This window comes from Musa acuminata, chromosome BXJ3-5 (assembly GCF_036884655.1).
Source record: "Musa acuminata AAA Group cultivar baxijiao chromosome BXJ3-5, Cavendish_Baxijiao_AAA, whole genome shotgun sequence".
NCBI lineage: Eukaryota > Viridiplantae > Streptophyta > Magnoliopsida > Zingiberales > Musaceae > Musa > Musa acuminata.
This window is the reverse complement of record NC_088353.1, coordinates 26,087,465-26,109,707: the sequence shown is the minus strand read 5'-3', so window position 1 is coordinate 26,109,707 and position 22,243 is coordinate 26,087,465. Positions and strand designations below refer to the sequence as shown.

The 22,243-nt window shown below is 40.8% G+C and overlaps 1 protein-coding gene across 1 annotated transcript; it reads right to left on the bottom strand.

The window, feature by feature from the left end:
* Positions 1-2,616: 2,616 nt before the first annotated feature.
* On the bottom strand, positions 2,617-21,429 carry LOC103985237 (uncharacterized). The gene is made up of 7 exons (XM_009402880.3): positions 21,232-21,429; positions 18,817-19,164; positions 10,345-10,572; positions 9,915-10,269; positions 9,706-9,830; positions 9,459-9,594; positions 2,617-3,094 (listed from the first exon to the last, which is right to left on the bottom strand). The coding sequence occupies exons 2-7, from the start codon at positions 19,158-19,160 to the stop codon at positions 2,855-2,857; spliced, it is 1,428 nt and encodes a 475-aa protein (XP_009401155.1). The 5' UTR covers positions 19,161-19,164; positions 21,232-21,429; the 3' UTR covers positions 2,617-2,854.
* Positions 21,430-22,243: the final 814 nt, after the last annotated feature.

Here is a 22,243-nt window from a genome sequence, read left to right as displayed (position 1 = left end):
GTTGGCGATCGAGGATTTTTTTTTTTTTTTTTTTTTTTGTCTTTCTTTTGCTTACTATAGGATACCATGGATCGAGCTATGATTGGAGGCGAATATTAATCATATTATCTTTAATAGTAAGATATTTAAATTATATGTATTTAATCTTATACATGATACTAAAAGTCAAAATATATATTTGTTTTTTTCAAAAAACAAGTGGTGAAAACACTGGATTTGAACATATGACCTTATAATAAACCGTCAAGTCAAAGTCTTTACCTTATAATATGAAACTTGTTGATATACATCCATTAAAATGTAAATATGCAATAAATCATGATATTTGAAGTTCATTTGTCCATCCAATCACTCATCGAAGAATGTGTTTAATCTTCGCATCACTTGTTAAATCTGTAAATGAACTTAAAAGTGTCATAATTTTATTATGATTATTTTTGTAGGGAGTCAAATTACATCAATAAATTGGACCATTAACTTTCTAATCGATGCTGGGATTTTAGCCTTTTACCCTCAAACAATTACTTTGAAATTTCGCATAGACTTACCTGAAAGTTTACGGTATTGTGGGGTGTAGAAGAGTATTCCTTCCTCCCATCGTTGAGATTACTGCGACAACCTAACATTTTTATCTCTTTGATGAGCCAATAAGAGAAGTCTACCTCTTCTTGCTAATCTTCAATGCTCTATATAGAGAACTCGATCTTTTAATTGCCAGCCTACCATTGAATTAAATTCTTACAAGTTTAAATTTTTAGAAGCTTTATTAATCTGAAATTCTAAATGTTTAAAGGCGATTAGGTTTGCTTTGATAGTGCAAAGGTTATAAATAAACTGGCTTTGTGTAAACAGAGATCAATTTAAGAACATGGTGAATCATACTTTGGGATGATCTTCGCATCAGATCTGTATGATAAGAACACAAAAATTGATCCACTACGGAACAAATTTGTATAAAAAGAGCAAATCGGTATGATAAAGATAAGAAAGATACAACCCCCCTCATGACCATAAGTACAAGAAAGAATCACGATAACCCGGACAATGATAAGTACAAGAGACGAGAGCTAATAGAATAATAATACAGAGGAAGACAAGGAAACATCAGATACAAGAAGCAGCAGAACGGCAGAAGACACAAGTGAAGCTATCTTCTCACTAGTAGGCAAGGGAGAGGATGGATACGAACGAGACGAAGAAGGCGAAAGCAACGGAAGGAAGCTGACGAACCGAGAAGCTCTCGCCGCCGCCGCCGCCGGTAGTCGGTGGCGGCGAAGGGCCGTCAGCGGCCAAGGCTGCCGTACTCATGAGCACCATAAAGAGGGCCAAGGAACTGATCATGGCAAGAAATGTTCTGCTTGCTGCCATCACTAGCTAGCCAGGTAGAAGCAAGATTACAAGAGAGAGATGTGAGAGGAACACTACACCCCTTCATCATCTCTTATAGCATGTTACATGGGAATGAAGCAAGTCGAGGTCATCTCGGAGAGCTAACAGGTGCAGGATTGGAAGTCAGGAAAGTAAGATCAATCATTTGGCATTGCTGGCAACATTTTCCAATTATCTTGCTGAGAGGATACGTAATGGAGAACAATTCAAGAGTTGTCCCCGAAGATTCATTGAAGGAAGGAAGGGGAGGAGCAAACGATAGTAGGTTTGACCTAAAGAGAAGCTTCTTACGTGATGGCAAAGCATGCATGGATTGCATGCACAAGTCAGAAAAGGAGGCTTCCAATGCCAATAAAAAAAAAAACTTTTTTGTCTTTTTATGCCACCAATGTCAACAACTTCTCCAGAATTTGGCACGTCAACAAAAGCTGCATTTGGTGTGACATCTGCTACTAAGGCATATTAAGACATCGTATAGTATATTTTACTTTTCGCGCAAAGAAAATTATGGGACAAGTTTACATGGTTGATGGCTGGACTCCGTGCTGAGTGATTGTTAGTTAGGTGGGTTTGGCGAGGACTCACAGCTGCATGCTGCTATCGTCATGGAATAGCTAAAGCAAATTAATTAATTACTATCAGTTCCAGTGCAAGGATTAGGTCAATTAGATAGCGCGTTCTTTGTATCTGGAACAACCAAGACGATGATTATCATAACCGTAGTTTATTTTTCAGAATGATTATAACTGCAACAAAGATGCACCTATGAAAAAAATGACTCTTTCCCAAAGGATGTGGCCTCAGAATTAAGAGATCTCACCGCTATCAAGAAGACTAATTATGCTAAATGTTTCATTCTTTCATTCTCGACCGAGATTGATATACTCTTTTTGGGTTTTGGCGTTTCCATTCAAAGTTTCCTAGATCTTCCTTCTTATTTTCGTAAATCCATTCAAAAATTGGTTTCTCAAGTATTAAAGATGGAGGATTCGGGAAAGCCATTCCAATGGTTCATCCACTGGAGAAAGCTTATCACCTTTCACACCTGCGGCAATCCCATCACAGGCTTCTTGGACTACTCGAGGGAAAATACAAGTAGGGAACAATAAACATAATGCGTACAGACCAAGTAGTTGATAAGGTGACAAAAAAATCTCTGCTATTGATCAAGACATGACAATTACAAGGATAAATTGACACAAGTTAACAAGATTTAACATCAGAACATGAAAAATGGTGGGGGCATCATTCTATTTTCTTGGAGTTGACCAAACTGTTGTTAGTCTAACAAACTAGAACAAACCGTCTGTTTTCCTTCACCAAAGGAAAATTTGCAAACATCTAGCTTTTAAGGAGCACTAAACTCTTGACTAAGATCGACTTACATCTGTTTTCGTTTTAATCAAAACAATGACAGAAATTCTAAGCAACATTAAACATTAAACGTCTTACTAAAGTTTTCATATCAAAGGCCAAAGAACCCAAGCTCGCTGGCCCTCTCCTTCTCAAATGTCTCGAAGTATTGATATATGATTGTCACGGCAAGAAGGATTCCAGTTCCAGAACCAATTGCACCCATAAAATCTGCTACAACTGTCAATGCACCAATGCACATGCCACCAAAAGCTGCTGCAGTAGGAATGTACCTGTTCAATTCCTTCTGTAAATTTGACTCCCGATGACCCGGCATAACCATTTGTTGATCCTGTGAAACACCACATTCAGGAACCAATATTAGAACTCAAATATACAGACAGACTAGCAAATTAGAATATACAAGTCTAGGCAGCACCCTCTAATTTTAATATGTAATTTATGCAGTCCTTAGCCATAACATGACTGTAGCATCCAAATCATAAGCCTACTTGGGTATTAGAGCTCTATTCCACCAATGAAGATAATGATCTATGTCCTATAGATTTTGGTAATTAAAATTTGCCTTTCACAGTACAAAAATTGTGCCTTAATTATGCAAGTTACCTGAAATATCTTTTGGCTGTGAGAAAGAGCACAATCAATGTTTTCAAAAGATACTGTGGGATGTGGGTGGTGAAGACACATGTATGTGGGTTTAAATGTGGTTCAATTAAAAAGATGGAAAAATGTGCCACTAATTATAGTTTCATAAGTACAAATAGATAAACGTGTGTCATGCTCAAATCATGAACATTTGAAACCATTTTTATGAACATTAAGTCATGTAAATGATAAGTTATAAGAAATATAAAAATCATTAATCATGTTTATATTATTAAAATAAACTAGTAATAGAACTAAAAGCAATACACATTTCGGGAAGAGAGAAAGTTTAATCGGGAACAGTTAGCAAGCTCCGAGGTATCAAAGGCCAATGAGACGGTGATCGGTTGAGCCTATGGGCTCCAACACAGAATAAGCATAAAACTGAAAGAGAACACCATGATAAGCAGGTGACCACCTCAAGAGGTTCTTGAGCTATGAACAATTTCCAGCATTGCATATGATATATAACTTTGATCATATGTGAATTGTTCCTTGTGTTTAAACATGAACCTCAAGGAGCTAGTTAAAACACAGAGTTCTGTTTTGTGCCATTAAATGGAAATAGATTATAGACAAATTATTATTGTCAAATATCCAGTAGTGCAAAGAAAGAAATAGAACACGCTGCAGCTTGTTCTTGGAGCCACTATATGCTATAAACCATGAAATATAATCATATTGCGTCTCAATCAAGGTTCGTCATACCGTACCGTACCGGCATTTCGACTTGGGCTCGATACGGTACGGTACCGGTGTACCAGGCGATACATCAGGAAGTACCGAACAGTACACCATGGTGTACCGAATAATTTTATATTTTTTTCATACTGTAGCACTGTAGCGGTACGGGGTGGTCCACGTACCAGTAACCTGTCGGACCGGTACGTACCGCCCGATACGGGCGGTACGCTTCGGTATGACAGACCTTGGTCTCAATATTATTATCCTACAGGCAACCAAGAGTTCTTAAGATATATTTTATGTTTTGACACTGTTCCAATTTCATGTGCAATGACATACTATTAGTCAAGGATTGAAATATTGTATCGTACCAGAGTTTCGAGATGCGCTCGGTATGATATGGTACTATATACCAAGCAATATATTTTGATATACCACTCGGTATATAAATATATATATATATATATATATATATATAAAGTATAAAAAAAATATTTTTCGATTATATATATATATATATAATATAAAGGCGACATCGCCCTGCATCGGGCGAAGAGAGGCGGTGTCGCTGATATTTTTTTTACTTTTATATATAAATGTATATAAAAAGTAAAAATATATATATATCTGCGACGTCGCTTCTCTTCTCCCCACGTGGGGCGACGTCGCCTTTATATATATATCGGTCTGCTAGCGGACCGGTATGTACCGCCCGGTATGATCAGTATTATTCGAAATTGAAGACCTTGCTATTAGTATTTTTAGGAACAATATCAATCTCTTCCGGGATTGATTCAATGAACAAAATCTATTAGTTCATTTTTGTCTGATGTAGATCACATGTTTGCTTCATCTATTTCTAATTTAATTCATGAAGAGTAAATCTAAAAGAAGGTCTGTTTTCCAAATATGATTTAATGAATCAGATCTCTATGATTATATTTCAAAGATGCACAACAATTACTAGCTAATTTTAATCAGATAAGACATAACCCAAGACTAGTGGGGAGTAAATCTCATGAGATCACATAGGCTCTGTCAAATGGCCTCTTTTGACACCATCACTGCCAAGGGAAGACTTTGGAAACTTATAGGTCGGTCTACTACCAAATGTCCACAATATAGTTAACCTTCTAACCTCAACACCCTTTTCATCAGGTTCACCAGAAGATGGCTTCCAAACTCTTCGTTGTCACTATTGGCCTCGTTCTCTTCTCTCTCTTGTGGAGCTTGTGAAATCTACCAATACATATCAAAATTATAAAAGATCTACATCAGTTTTGTGTCACCTCATCCTATGAACTAGGTCTAAGTACTAATGATGATTATTTAGCTTCATATTGCTGCATGAATGTTGTGTTTTCTTGCAGAGAATTCAGTAAAAGACTTGAAAGTATACTGTTGTTAAACTGGGGACTGCCAAAAAGTTGCTGATGGTTATGTGACATGCATTTATGCCGATCTATATTATGGGCAGTGTATCCCTGATCCCTCCAGCAGTGATAAGAACATGTGTTGCTGCAATATATGATAACTTCACATAGAGATTATGAGTGCCTTTGACTTAATCAAATAATAACTCAGATATCATGAAACATGGACAATGGCATCCTTTCATGTTAATTTCAGGACATGTTTTACTATTCTTTGGAGCACATCTTTATGTATGTGAAGGTGATAGCTTTCTACTTCCAAGAGATTCAGAAACAAGAAACTAAAAAGATGTTGACACCATTATCATTGGAGAATCAAACTATATCTCTGATAAATTTGACCAAAATAACTTGTTTACTAAAAAAAATCATTCCAACCAAGTGTTTATGACTCATTATCTTAAGACTTGCTCTATACTATCCACAATATGGATATATAGTTATTTATATGACATTTTATTTAACTGAAATGGTATAAGTTCAATTACATGATCAAGATTTTGAATTCAATTTACACAATATATAAACAAAAAAAATCCTACAAGCTACATTTTCAATCCATTTTAACATCTCAAATAGTTTACCAAATCTAGAACTTAATTTGTTATGTATTCCAAATCCCACAATACTTTTGTTTAGTGACTCTTATGATCTTCATCCTGAAATGCCAAACCAAGCATTTATATCATTTTAACAATAATGATTTAAAAGAAAAGGCTCCTACAATCAAGTTTGACCAATGCCAAATATGAGATCAAACTTAAGCGGACAAGACATTCAAAATTTTGCAAGAAACCAGTAAGAATCACATTCAATCATCAACGAATCGGGTATCCTTCAAATATTAGCATGCCAATTTGTATCAACTTACATAACAAAGGTACATCTGGACAGCAACATGATATCAGAAATTCTTGAAAATACTTGTTTGTAATAGCTATCAATAGGACTCTAACATTCTAAAGGTAGTCATAACCTTGGTTACATAAATAAAAGTTGGATTTTACCAATAAAAAAATTAGCAATCCTTACTAGCTGGAGTCGGCTTTTATTCTCTTTTCTCTCGATGAAAGAATTCTAAGAGGTGCATAAAAATTTAACACACTGTTTTGCATTAAACTAAAGCCTATGTTTCAAATTTTATATTGGTACATGTTTAAACTATGATTTAGGCTTTAAGTTGTAAGATAGTCTTTTTACCATAATTTTAAACTTTTAAATGTTCAGATCAATAAACATATCACAATTTCATTATCTAATCAATATTATTATTTTAAATGTTAATATTACTCAAATACCATATCATTCAGTTTGATTTACAAAGTAAAGGTACTATTGTCTTTTGAATTTGTTGAAAATAGGCATATTCATGCTTAAGCAATAGTTCTTGTGCTTCAGCATAGAGTAAGTCCAATGATTCCCATCCTATTTTCTAACACACCCATTCTTCTAATAAAACCAAACTAGCCTCCAAGCTAGTTGATTTTTTTCAATTGAACCAGTTGGTTCAATCCAGGTATGATTATTTTTCTTCTAATCCAGCTCACCTTATTCAGCCAGCCTTGATCCCAATTTTAATTGTCTAGGACAACAGACAACAGATCAAAACTGGATCCTAATTTTCTATAACTTGTGCTAAACTTGTGAAGATCTCAATTTGATGCTCACCACTATAGAGCATGTCAAAGGTATTGATGAAGAATGTTTAAAGAATGCGAGATACGTGCTATCTTGATAATGCCAAAATTATTTATCAGAAAGGTTTCAAAGACAAAAACATGAAAACAAAAAGGAAATTTATATTTTGGACAGGCAGAAAAAAATGTGACCAAATGCATGAGATTCATATCAATGTAGGTTTAGGAAGGATTAATATACACAGTCTTGCCATGGCTTAAGCCTTGTTGCCCAAGTTGAAGAGAAGCAATCGTACCATTATACTATTGCATACCCTTTATATTTTAATTAAATTACATGAAATTTTTTCATGATAGGAAACACAAAAACTAGATAAATATTATAGGCACTTTCATTTATCACTTATACATGCCACCGGTGATGTTAGCCAAAAAGGTGCATCATTTGTTTCTTCAAAAACTATATTGCACAACGACACTTTCCCACAAACAATTAAGGTGTATAACTTATAATACACTAGTATATGTGTTTCATTCATTCAAGGTACTATCTTGAACTGCCATTATAATTTCCTAGAAAGGTTTAAAAGAAAAAAAAGGCAGAAAAGAAAAATATATATATTTACATTATAGATAGACAGAAACCAAGAGAGCCCACTGCACAAGCCTATCAGTGAAGGGTTTAGAAAGGATAAAAAAATAGTATTGTCCTAATAAGTAAGAGAATATTTTTCATGAAGACGAAAATGTATCATTATACTATGGCTTGCCCTTTATATTTTAAATAGATCAATGAATAATTTTCATAATAGAAAACACAAAAAGAATATAACAGTGATTGCAAAAGGCGCTCGGGCGCTCGCCTAGGCGCTCGGGCGAGGCGAGGCGAGGCCCGAGCGCCTCGCTAATGTCCCAGGCGGCGCGCTTCAATCAGGCGCCGCCTGGGCGCTCGCCCGAGCCCAGGCGCTGGGCGCTTCGGGCGAGCGCCTGGGTAAACCGAACCAGAATTTTAGGTCTGGTTCGGTCCTGGTTCGGTTGTTAGTTGGTTCAATCGAACCAACTAAACCGATATAACCCCAACCCTAACCTGCTGCCGCTGCCGATCCCGATCGCGATCTCGTCGCTCGCTGTCGCTGCTCCCGCTGCCGCTGCTCGCCGCTGTCGCTGCTCACGCCTCCCGCGAGCCTTCCCGCTGCTCGTGCCTCCCGCGAGCCTTCCCGCTGCTCGTGCCTCCCGCGAGCCCTCTCGCTGCTCGCGCCTCCTGCGAGCCCTCCTGCTGCTCGCGCCTCCCGCGAGCCCTCTCGCTGCTCGCGTCTCCTGCGAGCCTTCCCGCTGCTCGCGCCTCCCTCGAGCCCTCCCGCTGCTCACGCCTCCCGCGAGCCCTCCCGCTGCTCGCGCCTCCCGCGAGCCCTCTCGCCTCCTGCGAGCCCTCCCGCGAGCCTTCCCGCTGCTCGCGCCTCCCTCGAGGCCTCCCGCTGCTCGCGCCTTCCGCTCCCTTTCCCTTTCCCGCTGCCGCTGCCGCCTCTCGCCGCTGCTGCTGCCGCCTCTCGCCGCTGCTGCTGCTGCCGCTGCCGTCGCTCACCGCTGCCGCTGCCGTCGCTGCTGCTGCCGCCTCTCGCCGCTGCTGCTGCTGCCGCTGCCGTCGCTCACCGCTGCCGCTGCCGTCGCTGCTGTTGCTGCCACTGTTGCCGCCGCTCGCCGCCGCTGCTACCGCCGCTCGCCGCTGCTTCCTCGTTTCTCCGTCAGCAGATTTATACTGTTAATGTGATTATATTTATTAATTATATTATATATTTTTATATTTTTATTTAAAATTTTAAATAATTATATTTATTAATTATATTTTATATTTTTATATTTTAGCGCCTCGCTTCGCTCGGGCGAGCGCCTGGGCGAGCGCCTAGCGCCTCGGGCGTTTTTGGACCTTGGCGCCTTTTGGCGCCTAGCGCTTTTTAAATCACTGGAGTATAAACAATAAATATGTTTGCATTTATCACTTATAGATCTTATCTTTTGTTTCTTAAGAAACTATCGCACAATGACAAATTCCCACCAAACTATTAAGGTATACGCCTCATCATGCAATCTATTATGTTTTTTAACATCTAATTCTTGGAAATTTAGCATTTTCTGATATCATAATAAATATGTATCATGTATTTCATTCATCATGACTCTGGCAGAAAGTTGTCATCAGTAATAAGCATATATATATTTCCAAAATTCTCCATTACCTAGCTTGTAGAGGATATCAAGAAGTAAAACTAGCTAGAAGGAAATATTGTTACAGTTATACCTTAAGCTGCTTGGCCACATCTCTCGCAGATGATCCAGAGACTTCTATCCAAGTTTTGGAGAAAAGTGCACAAGCTGAGAGCATAAATACTATATAGAAAAGTGCGTGGAATGGATTTGCTGCCATATCTGCCAAGCTGCAAAATAAGGTCCCAAAATAAAGATGATAAGCAATACAAGTAAATGAAAAGGCAAAAAAGGCAGATATAAAGAAAAGGGCAGAAATGTAGAGTGAGAGAAAGAGAGACCTTGATGGTGCTGTAATATAGTAAGCTATACCACCTACAGGGATGGATTGACCAGAATACTCAGACTCTTTCCATTTACCAAGCAGATTTACAAGGAAGTTTCCACTGTACCTCCTGTATAACAACTACAGTAATGTGGAAAACAGTTAACATCGAATAATATGAAAAGGTCTATATAGTTCTACAGCTATATCTCTGAAAATGTATACCTGGGAGATAAAATACAGATTAGAGACAAGAGCTGACTGTAAAATGATGGGCATATTAGAGGTGTAGAATAACTTGATAGGGTAGGAACCTTGCTGCCCACGAGCATTCTTTGACCTCACAGGCAACACAACACGAAAACCTTGGAAGTAGATAACTATGAGAAAGACCAGAACTGTAGCAAGCAAGTTGGTCACATTTGGAAGATTCTGACGGTAGAAAGCCTCACGAAGAGCACGGACTTTATCAGTCCGAGTAATCAGTAGATGGAATAAGGCAATAACAGCACCTTCAAATTCAGCACCACGACCACTGTTGATGGTTGTTGGGCTAAATGCCTTCCAAATGATATTTTCACTGCAAAGTGAGTACAATTAGGATTCTTACCACCCATAAATGGACAAGAGAAAAGAAAAATGTTCACAAACATACCAGATATTGGTAGCAATGAACAAAGAAATACCAGATCCCAGACCATATCCTTTCTGCAGGAGTTCATCCAAACAGATGACAATGATACCCGCAAAGAAAAGCTGAAGTATAATGAGAATGGCATTTCCAGTTCCAAGTTGGCTGACACTACCATACATCCCAGATAGAACATATGCAACTGCCTCACCAATAGCAATTAGAATACCAAGTAACTTTTGTGCACCATTTCTGAAAAAAAAAAAAAAAAGACAATCTTTGTTGTAATTATAGAACATACCCTTGGCCTTAAACCAAGCATTGATATATAGAATTTGTTTAAGGTCATCAATTGCCCAGAAAAGCAAAATAGACATGACATACAGAAAGGAAACAAGGAAAAAACAAAGGTTATAATACACAGGTAATTTGTTTACAACATGGGACACCATGGATATTATTGGAGCCTAAGAATAGTTCCCTCACACATATGATGCTCTTAATCACCATCAAACAAGTAGCAGCAAAGAAATATATTACAACAGATGATGCTATCATCAATCAAAACTCAGTAATTGGTATACAACTTAAGATGCCTTAAAACATTACAAATGCCTAAGATTTGTTCCATCATACATGTCATGTTTTAAATCAATACAAAACAACTAGCAGCAAAGAAACACATCAAGACAGAAGGTGCTATCATAAATCAAAACTACGCATATAAGGCAATATTTTCTTACTAACAATGTTGCCCAAACAAGCTTACCTCTAGAAAATGATCCTGCAATTCAACTACGCCACAAGTAATTCCTCCTAATGTTTAATGGTACTCCAACTCATGTAGCCAACAAAATAGTTGGGAAATTACAGATTGTCATTGTTGTTATTGTTGTTGTTGTATCTAATGGTATTCAGATTCCATTATTGTGTAAGAGGTAGTGTGAACTCATAATGAACTCAGTCATCAGATATTGATGGAGATTAAACCAGGTTGAGGACCCAAAAATAATCTGGAGGATCACCTGTTCAATTAAGTGTTAAGACTCCATACAATGACTACAACCCAAATGCTAGTTTCCTAGAGACTGACAAGACATGACTCGTGCGGATTAAACTTCACTCACTGTCACGACCTTAGCTGGAATTGCCTAAGGCGTGAGGCACCCTTGCAGCAAAGACACGAACTTAGCTTACATTGCCTAAGTCGCGAGGCACCCTTGCGGCAAAGACGCGAACTTAGCTTGCGTTGCCTAAGTCGCGCTTCGCCATTGCGATTTGTGTCCGCAAAGATCAGCCCACTTGCAACCTCTCGCAGGTCCCGAAGGACCTGTAAAAAGAGAGTTGACTAGTTCAAAGAACGAGCGACGGACAAGTCCCGACGTCCCGCGAAAAGGGGAAGCTTTACAAGCAATTCAGCGAGCACCTTGCGTGCACAAGAGAAAAGAGGGAAAGGGGGAAAACAAGGACTTTAGAAGGTTGAATGAACAGCTGCAAGTCCACAAACAGTTGCTCACTGGGTGCCGGGCGCGACAACAAGTTCCCGCCAAGGTAACGTGCGAACTTGCGAAAGATTGTTTAACGCCCGACACTATACTGAAGCCCCATCCAGCCTTGTGCCACCCGGGTGGTTCCAAGGGGCTGAGATGGCTGACGTTTTGTGAGCGGAAGTGGACTACAGAAAACAGCCCGTGGCACACGAAAACGGAGCTGTTTTGGGCTGTTTTGGGGTTGTTTTGCTCGGTTCGGTGAGCGGTCGCTTTGTAGCGCTGCAACTTGTTCTAACTTACATTTTTACAAGCAAAATAACTCAAAACCAAGACAAAACATGCTGCCAAGTAGCTGTACATGTAGATGAGAGCGACGAATGGTTTGTTGAACGGAGTTGTTATGGGTGCGCGGCGACCGTTCGTGACATTCTCTCCCATTTAAATTGTCGACGCCCTCGTCGACGCTTGTTGGTAGTTGTTGATAATTGTTTCTTCATGTCGTAGGGCGTCTTCGGGCTCCCAACTGGCTTCAGTTCGGGGAAGCTTTCGCCACTTCACCAAGTACTCGGTCTGCTCAGCTCCATTGGGTAGCTTTATCTTGCGATCAGCTAAAATGGTTTCAACTCGCTTCTCGTAGGAGACTCTGGTGGGGGGTAGCCGAGTTGGAACACTTCAGGAAGCATCTTGCGGATCCGAGTGGTAGGCTTTTAGGTTGCTGGCGTGAAGAACGTTGTGAATTTTTGAATCACGCCGGCAGTTGCAACTTGTAGGAGACGTTGCCTACCCTGCTGATAATTGAGAAGGGCCCTTCATACTTGCGCACCAATCCTTTGTGGACTTTGTTCTTAAAGAATTGGAGTGATGCTGGTTGGAGCTTTACCAACACCAAATCGTCGACCTTGAACTCTTGCGGTCGCCTTCCCAAGTCTGCCCACTTCTTCATCCTTTTTGTCGCCTTCTCCAAGTAAGCCCGCGCAATATCTGCATTTCGATGCCACTCCTTTGCGAAGTGATAGGTTGACGGACTACTCCCAGTATACCCGATTGCCATGGTGTGAGGAGTTGATGATTGTTGTCTTGTAATGATCTCGAAGGGGCTCTTATTGGACGCAGAGCTCCGCTGCAAGTTGTAGAAGAATTGGGTAATGTCCAACAACTTCACCCAATCTCGTTGGTTGGCACTCACGTAGTGCCGAAGATATTGCTCCAGGAGCGAGTTTATCCTCTCGGTTTGGCCATCCGTCTGGGGGTGGAGGCTTGTGGAGAAGTATAACTTGGATCTCAACAATTTGAATAGCTCGGTCCAGAATCATCCCAGGAACCGAGCATCTCGATCACTGATGATATTATGCAGGACTCCCCAATACTTCACCACATCCTTCATCATCAGCTTGGCCGCCTCCTCTGTTGAACAGTGTAGGGGAGCAGCAATGAAAGTTGCATACTTTGAAAATCGATCGACTACCACGAATATCGATCCGAGTCTCCCTACTAGTGGCAAGCTTGATATAAAGTCCAAGGAAATGCTCTCCCACAGCCTTTCTGGTACAAGCAACGGCTCCAAAAGTCCCACCGGCTTCCGCTACTCCGCCTTGTCTTATTGGCAAGTGAGGCACGTTCGAACATATTCTTCCACATCAGTCCCCATCTTCGGCCGATAGAAAGCCCTCTCCACGAGAGCCAACGTTCGGTGAATACCTGGGTGTCCAGCCCAAAGGGAATCGTGACACTCTCTTAAGAGTTCACGCCTCAAATTGTCCACTCGAGGAACATAAACCCTATTCCCTTTTGTGTACACGAGTCCGTCCTGGACCCAAAATTGTCATGTCTTGCCTTCTTTGATGAGTTGCATCAAGATAACTGCCTGGGGGTCACTATACAGTCCATCCCTGATCCTGGAAAGGAAGTTGGAGTGCAACTGACTTGCTTGGCCTCTGCCCTCCACTTGTACGACATTCACGCGCTCCACTTTCCGACTCAATGCATCGGCCACGACATTTGCCTTTCCAGGCTTGTACTCCATTGCCATATCAAATTCCGCTAGGAAGTCCGGCCATCGTGCTCGCTTTAGGGAAAGTTTCTTCTGCGTTTGGAAATAGCTCAGAGCGATGTTGTCTGTTCTCAGCATAAATCACGATCCGAGAAGGTAGTGTCGCCAAACTCATAGACAATGGATCACCGCTATAATCTCCTTCTCGTGCACTGGATACCGCCGCTCGGTCTCGTTGAGCTTGCGGCTCTCGTAGGCCACTGGATGACCCTCCTGTATGAGTACTCCCCCAATAGTGAAGTCTGAAGCATTTATATGGACTTTAAAAAGCTCTCCATAGTTCGGTAATTTGAGCACCGGTTCTTCCAGAACAATAGCCTTCAGATCTTGGAATGCTATTTCACATTTGTTAAACCACTTCCAAGGCTGCTCCTTCAGCAACTCCGTCAGTGGAGTTGCACGCTTCGAATACCCCGCTATGAAGCATCGATAGTAGTTGACGAAACCAAGGAAGGATCTCAACTCTGGCACCTTCTTTGGAGTTCGTCATTCCGCAACCACTTGCACTTTTGATTTGTCCATCCGAATGCCCCAAGAATAAGATCTCCGTTTGGGCAAAGTAGCATTTCTCCCTTTCACGAACAAAGTATTCTCCCTGAGAATCTTAAAAATTGTCCGAAGGTGCTTGACATGCTCCTCGAGCATTTGACTGTAGACGACGATATCGTCTAAGTAGACGACCACGAACTTATCCAAATACTTCTTGAATAGCTGATTCATGAGAGTGCAGAACATGGCCGGAGCGTTGGTTAAGCCGAAAGGCATCACCAAGAACTCAAACGCTCCATACTTGGTCACACGGGTAGTCTTCGCTTTATCGCCTTCAGCAATGCGCACCTGCCACTACCCCGACCTAAGGTCAAGTTTTGAGAAATACTTGGCTTTGCCCAACTGGTTGAACAAGTCCGCGATGAGCGGGATGGGATACTTGTTCTTCACTGTCACTTTGTTGAGGGCTCGGTAATCGACGCATAGTCGGAGGCTCCCATCTTGTTTCTTCTGGAAGAGAATTGGAGCTCCGAATGGTGCTTTAGAGCTGCGGATGAGACCACTGCTTAGCAATTCACCTAACTGCTTCCTGAGTTCTGCCAACTCTGGCGGGGGCATGCATTAGGGTGGTTTCGCTGGAGGCTTCACTCCTGGCTCCAGCTCGATGTTGTGATCCACGCCTTTGCATGGTGGAAGAGTCTTCGGTAACTCGGGTGACATAACGTCATTGAACTCTTTCAGGACGTTCGTCACCACAGCAGGTTCTTGAATGGCCTTCTCGTCGAGTGGCTCTAGCTTCACAGCAGCCACGAATGTTTTCGCACCCCTTTCTTCATTTGCAATGCTGATATATGTTGGGGTTCCTTGGTTCCTCTCAGAGAGACGGGAACCACACAGGGGTCGTCACCTCCCATCATACACAGGGAGTTTAGGAACGACATTGACACCAACTTCGCCGCATGCATGAACTCCATTCCAAGAATCACTTGGAAGTCGTCCAGTGGCACCGCCATCATGTTGGTGTTCCCGCTCCATGTTCCGATCTTGATTGAGAACTCCCTTCACCAACCCGGAGATTCGTCTGGCCTCCGAATTCACCGCCTTCATTCGACTTGGGCTCTTCTCCAAGATTAACCCAAGTCGCTTTGCTTCTCGATCAGCAATGAAGTTGTGGGTAGCACCCGTGTCCACCATTGCATGGGTTCTTTGGCCATTTAGCTTGATGTCTACATACATCAGCTTACCACTTCCTGCTTTTTGTAGCTTTGTCTTCGTGTTCTCCCCCACTTGACCCCGCATGGCGTTCAACAAACGCATTGCTCCCATCCGGGGTCTTTGTGACTCCTCGTCGTCGCTGTTGGATTCAGAACTGCTCGAACTAAGAGCGACAGCTTTGCCCTTGTCTGATCGGGGCGGGGGGGCGGGGGGATGGAAGCTGTTAAAGCATTGAGTGCTTGTTTTTATGGGCACTCCCTCACCATGTGCGGCCCTCCGCACAAGAAGCATCCTCCAAGTTTCAGGGCCTTGCCTTTCGGGCTTGGCCCTTTGTGGGAATTCTTCCTTTGTTCACCCCCGAGCTCCTTCCTTCGAGAATATTTTAGAGGGTGATTGCCTGAAGATTGTTTCCTTTTTCCTGGGTCTTCGAAGGAAACGAAGTCGGTGAGCCTTTCTGCGGCAGCAATTGCCCCGATCAAATTGGTGACATTCCTTCGATGTAGTTATTGTTGCGCCTATGGCTTCAAACCATCAAGGAAGATGAACAACTTATCCTTCTCGGACATGTCTTGGATGTCCAGCATTAGCGTAGAAAATTGCTTCACGTAGTCTCGGATGAAAGTATTTTGGCGGAGTTGTCTCAGCTTCCTTCTTGCGACGAACTCGGTGTTCTCCGATAGGAACTAAGTTCTCAACTCCCGCTTCAAGTCCTCCCATGTGTCAACTCGACACCGACCTTGTTAGATCTCCTCCCAGCAGGTTCTCCACCAAAGTTTTGCATCTCCGTTCAGATACATGGTTCCTATGGAAACTTTGCTTTCTTCGGAATCTGGTCTCGTAGCTCGAAAGTATTGTTCCATGTCGAATAGAAAATTCTCGAGCTCTTTGGCATCATTGGCCCCTCCATAACTATGAGGCTTGGGTGCCCTCAAGTTTTATGGCGGCGTAACGCGGGTTTTGCTTCCTCCTGCATTTAGTGCTCTTGTAAGCATGGTCACCCTCGAAGTGAGTTCCGCCACAACTTCTTGCAAGTGTTGTACGGAGTCTTTGGTGTCATCTGACAATCGGTCGACTAGGGCCTCAACCTTATCGATCCTAGACTCCGCTTCTTCTTGCGAGCTCTCTACCCCAACAAGCCTTTGTTGGCCATGGTAGAGTTCCTTCAAGCTCGCTTCAAGAACATCCAAACGGGTTTCCGCCGTTGGGAGTCTTTCCTTGTGACTCTTTTTCTCGGTTGGCGCTCCAGATTGCGCCTCCTCCGCTCGTGGAGAGTAGCCAACTTCTCAGTTATCATGTTCGCTGCCGTGCTCCTCTTGAGCTGCTCCAACAGCATGAGAGCGAGTGTGCATATGCAGCCCACCTGCAGCTGCTTGGGGCAAGGGTCCAGCTTGCCCCGTCTTGCTTGATTCACCACGATGCTTTGTCATGGCGAAGTTGCGAAGTTCCTTCGCTGCTCACTCGAAGTGCTTGCCCGCTCTGATACTATAATGTCACGGCCTTAGCTGGAAGCCTGGAATTGCCTAAGGCGTGAGGCACCATTGCGGCAAAGACACGAAGGCACCCTTGCGGCAAAGGCGCGAACTTAGCTTACGTTGCCTAAATCGCGCTTCGCCCTTGTGATTTGCGCCCGGAAAGATCAGCCCACTTGCAACCTCTCGCAGGTCCTGAAGGACCTGTAAAAAGAGAAAGTTGATTAGTTCGAAGAACGAGCGACGGACAAGTCCTAACGTCTCAAGAAAAGGGGAAGCTTTACAAGTAATTCAACGAGCACCTTGCACGCACAAGAGAAAAGAGAGAGAGGGGGAAAACAAGGACTTTAGAAGGTTGAACGAATAACTGCAAGTCCACAAACAGCTGCTCACCAGGTGTCGGGCGCAACAACAAGTTCTCGTCAAGGTAACGTGTGAACTTGCGAAAGATCGTTTAACGCCCGACACTATACCGAAGCCCCATCCAGCCTTATGCCACCCGTGTGGTTCCAAGGGGCTGAGATGCCTGACGTTTTGTGAGCGGAAACGGACTGCAGGAAACAGCCCATGGCACATGAAAACGGAGCTGTTTTGGGCTGTTTTGGGGTTGTTTTGCTCAGTTCGGTGAGCGGTCGCTTTATAGCGTTGCAACTTGTTCGAACTTACATTTTTACAAGCAAAATGACTCAAAACCAAGACAAAACGTGCTGCCAAGTAGCTGTACATGTAGATGAGAGCGACGAACGGTTCGTTGAACGGAGTTGTTGCGGGTGCACGACGACCATTCATGACATCACGGTAGAAAGGAAACAACAACTGCAACCAACATTTTTTGGTGAAATGTACTGATTATAATCACATGTATTTTTCAAGTACAAGAAAATGGTCGAAGAGTGTCCCGAAGATGCCAGATTAATACATAACATCTAACATTTCATGAACATTAAAAACTTTCACCAGCTTCAACATTCTCATTTGTTGGCATATGGATTTTCTCGAAGAGATCACCAATTGAAAAGCCTAAAACTATATTTCTTTTCTACTGTTATAGGATTTTGTTTCTTATTCACAGGTCAATGTTATATAAATACCACAAGAGGAAAAGCAATTGGGTTAAGATAATATGATTTTGGCCTTTTTTATTTATACCAGAAAGAAAGAACAACTGAACAAGCATGTCACAAACTGGCTGACAATAGTTCTTGTATAACTAAAGAGATAAAACAGAGGCATATCCCTAAATAGCTGCAACATATCAACCATAGGCTACAGTATAGACTAACAGACTAACATGTACCTAACAACTACACTTAGATTCATCAAAACTCAACCATATTGGATTGACAAAAGGACAGGCTCCATATCGGTTAGTGATTCACTTATATGCATAAAACTAGGAACATAATGTTTTCCTTGTGTATTAGGTAAATAGAGAGATCTGGAAGATGGGAATCACTTGAGCAAAACAACTCTTAGTGATGGTTAGATGTCTCACATGTTTGCTAAAGCTAATTGTGACTTTATGACTTTTGTGATTTGAATACAGTAACCAGCTTCAATTGCACCCTCTTATAATATAGTAATACACAACAAAGCATATGTTAGCTAACTATGTTTGCTCTACATTTATATGGGATATGGCAATGGCAGACCCTCAAGTATCTCAAGTGTGTATCTAGAAGTAGCAAAATACCATTCTGAATGTTTTGCCACTGATCTATGCATATCTCAGAGATGAAAGGTTCCTGTAATAGCAGCAAATATTTTCATGAGCAACACTTACAAAAGAGCACGATCCTCTCGTACACTGTTGTCAACTTCAATAATCTTGGAACCAACCAAGAGTTGCATCACCAGTCCAGAAGTCACAATTGGTGTAATTCCAAGCTCCATAACAGTTCCACGATTAGATGCAAGAATAACACGCATCCAGTAAAATGGATCGGCTCCAGTAGTTGAATGGATGCCATAAAGTGGAAGCTGACTGCAAACCAGAAAGATAAAGAGAGAAATAACAGTGTAGATGACCTTTTCCCTGAATGGAATTTTTCGATCAGCACTCTGAACTTCAGGCAAGAAAGCCAGAAATGGTCTAACAAGATGAAGCATTCTAAATCCTCCCGCCATTGTCCTGCAGCATGATAATAGCAAACGATCATTTCATGAAAGAATGAACAAAAGTGACCAATATAAAATAGCAAAAGCAATTCTATTCCTTGATCAACTACAATATCAAGAGTTGATGGATAAAGATAAAAATGCAGCTGCATGGAAGATGGAGAGGGACATACTCAAGATATATCCTTGGAAAAGAAAAAAATTGTGACCAAATAAACCAAGACAAAATTCACATTTGCAGACAATTAATGAAGGTGAGTAGAAATATGGGTTTACCAGATTCATCTCAGAAAAACAACAAAATCAAATTACTAATGGTCCTGCTAAATGTTTCTCATTGAATCTATTTCCAGCTGCAATTATTTGTCCATTCTCTTTCAGAACAAATGAGATTTATGACAAGAACATTTAGGAAAATTATTCAAATGTACCAAACTCCCTTGCAGCACCATTTTGTTAAGCTATAAGCAAAAGGACTTTCAGCGATTTCAGTTCCCATGTTCCAACCAATTGTTAATGCTAATTAACATAGCGTTAATCTAGGATTGAATCAGTAAATGTGGCCCTTAAATCATATTGAAAATTGAAGCGTCTTTGAGCACGCAACTGCCTGCATCCACAATCATTTCTGTCCATACAGAAGGACATCAGCAAGGGTTGCATCATGAATAAACATGAGATGTGGGTACCCAGGCAAGCAACAGGAGTAATTGTACTCTGCATAGGTCTCGAAAACAAGAGGAAGGTGGTCCACAATCAACAAAAAGATGAGATTCTTATTTTATATACTTCCCATTTTAATTATTTAGATTTCAAGGATTTCCTAATCATATTTTTCAAACTCATTTATATTTTTATTTTAAAACTATTTTTCTCCAGCCCAACCAACAACTTTGAATGCCATTCCCAAAATCCCAAACCCATGTAGAAATAACTATTCAACAAATCATGATGGAGCGAAATGGAAAGGAACAAAAATACAGTAATGCATAAGAACAGGAAAATAACCCAAAGAAAACAGATGTACCCAAAGAAAATTATTCAAATGCCAGCTCACATTTGGCTAGTTACAAAACTAATCAAACAAGTAATACACCAGGAGCAAAAAAGCCATACTCAGTCTAACCAATGCAGCAATCTAATTGGCAGATAAGTGAAAATATGTAACCTAACAGAAAGCCTCTTGTTAAACAAAGAATAATCCAGAAAGATCAAAACCCAGCCAAAACAGGCATCAAAGATGTAATAACGAATCCACCCACAATGCAACAGTAAATGGCAATATATAAAATTGCATTCACTGTCATCAAAACACAGCAGATATTCAAGAGTCAAAAGGGCAGAATAACACATTTGTTATCCTGAGCCATAAGAACAGATGGATTTTTTAGAAACATTAAACAAAAGCGTAGAATGCCCTCTGGTCTAATGAAGAAGAGCACATCTGCTACCTGTCACTTAAGTTGTAAATTAGATGCGTCAAATTAGACGTATTAATTGATGAGAAAAAGAAGACAACAGCTTTAAATCAATATGTCCCTGAGAAATCTGACGCTGAAAGGTAAACTTCCAAAAATGGTCTGACACCACGATGCGGTATCTCCAAGACACCCAGAACTTGGAAGATGATGGGCTTACCTTGAAAGACACGAAAGATCGTTCCTCAAGACAGGACAATGCATTCAATAATGATGATTTCTGACGGAATTCCACATGGATCCACGAGATCGAGTACCAATATTCGTATGAACCGATCCGATATAGCAAAATCGTGAAAATTTAGGATGTGACACAGATCAATTCAAACAGATAAAAAGGGAATCACAGCATAAAAATAATCCATAACAAAAAAGGAAGAACTTTTGGTTAAAAAAAGGAAGTACATCCATGACCCAAGAAATCGAGAACATTCTAACACGAATCAAACAGAAAATAGGCAGAAATTATAAATCAAAGGCAAGCAGCCATAAGCAAACGAGATCAAGAACCAGCAAATGAAACCGCACATGAACAAACAAATCTATACAAATCTGTCCCGATCCAGATCTGCGCAAACAATACACGAGGGTTGCTTCATTACCTCCCAAACCCGATTCACGGTTGCCTCGGTCGGATGGTCACAGACACACACACACACAGACTCTCTCTCTCTCTCTCGGTGTTAACAGGGCACCAGACCCCGAGACATCTCCCCAGATTTATCAGGGTAAAGGATCGTCGGGGGATCGAGGAAGAGGCGACTTGGTCGACGTCCTTCGAAAGAAAAACCGGATACGGGTTGACCTTTGAAACCCGACCCGCAATCCAACCGGTTACAGGTACATATACAATTAAAATGAAAATTTGCCATTGATGTCTTTTAATTAACCTCTCTTAATTTTGAAAAATTAATTAATTAAAGGTCTTGCTTGGTTATTTTTAAAATAGATATAAATTTATATTTATTTGTATCATGAAGATTGAATATCAGCACAACAAAATCTAAACTCATTAAATTATAAGTTAGACTATAATATTAATATATATATATATATATATATATATATATATATATATATATATATATATATATATATATATTAGTCTAACTTAAGTTGAATTGAAGTTGGTTGGTTTTGGATGTTGAATTCAATCGATCTTGGTTTAATCAAATTAAGTTGAATCATTTCTGATTATAACTCTCTCATTTCCGAGATTGATCTCTGAATCTAGAATTGAAGATGAAAATATTCTTTTTAATTATTTTTTTTTATGAATCGTCTTGTTATAGTCGATTTTTGCCCTTTACATCCCATATGAAAACTGTTTTAACATCTCATTTTATGTGAGTACTTTTTTATTTTTTCTTGTGATGATGATGTCTTCATCCAATGGTTTTTCCTAATCAGACACTTGGTCATCTATTGTGGATAGCGTCTCGCTTAGCTTGTAGTCTAACATTTACAGCTCAAATACCTTTAAGGTATTTGTGTAGATAATTATATTGATTAGATTGATTTGAAGATTGGTTTAGTAAATTTGATTAGTTGATTTCAAATAAATTAGAGTTTTACAATTGATTAATATATAAGATAATAAATTTGACAAGTTGA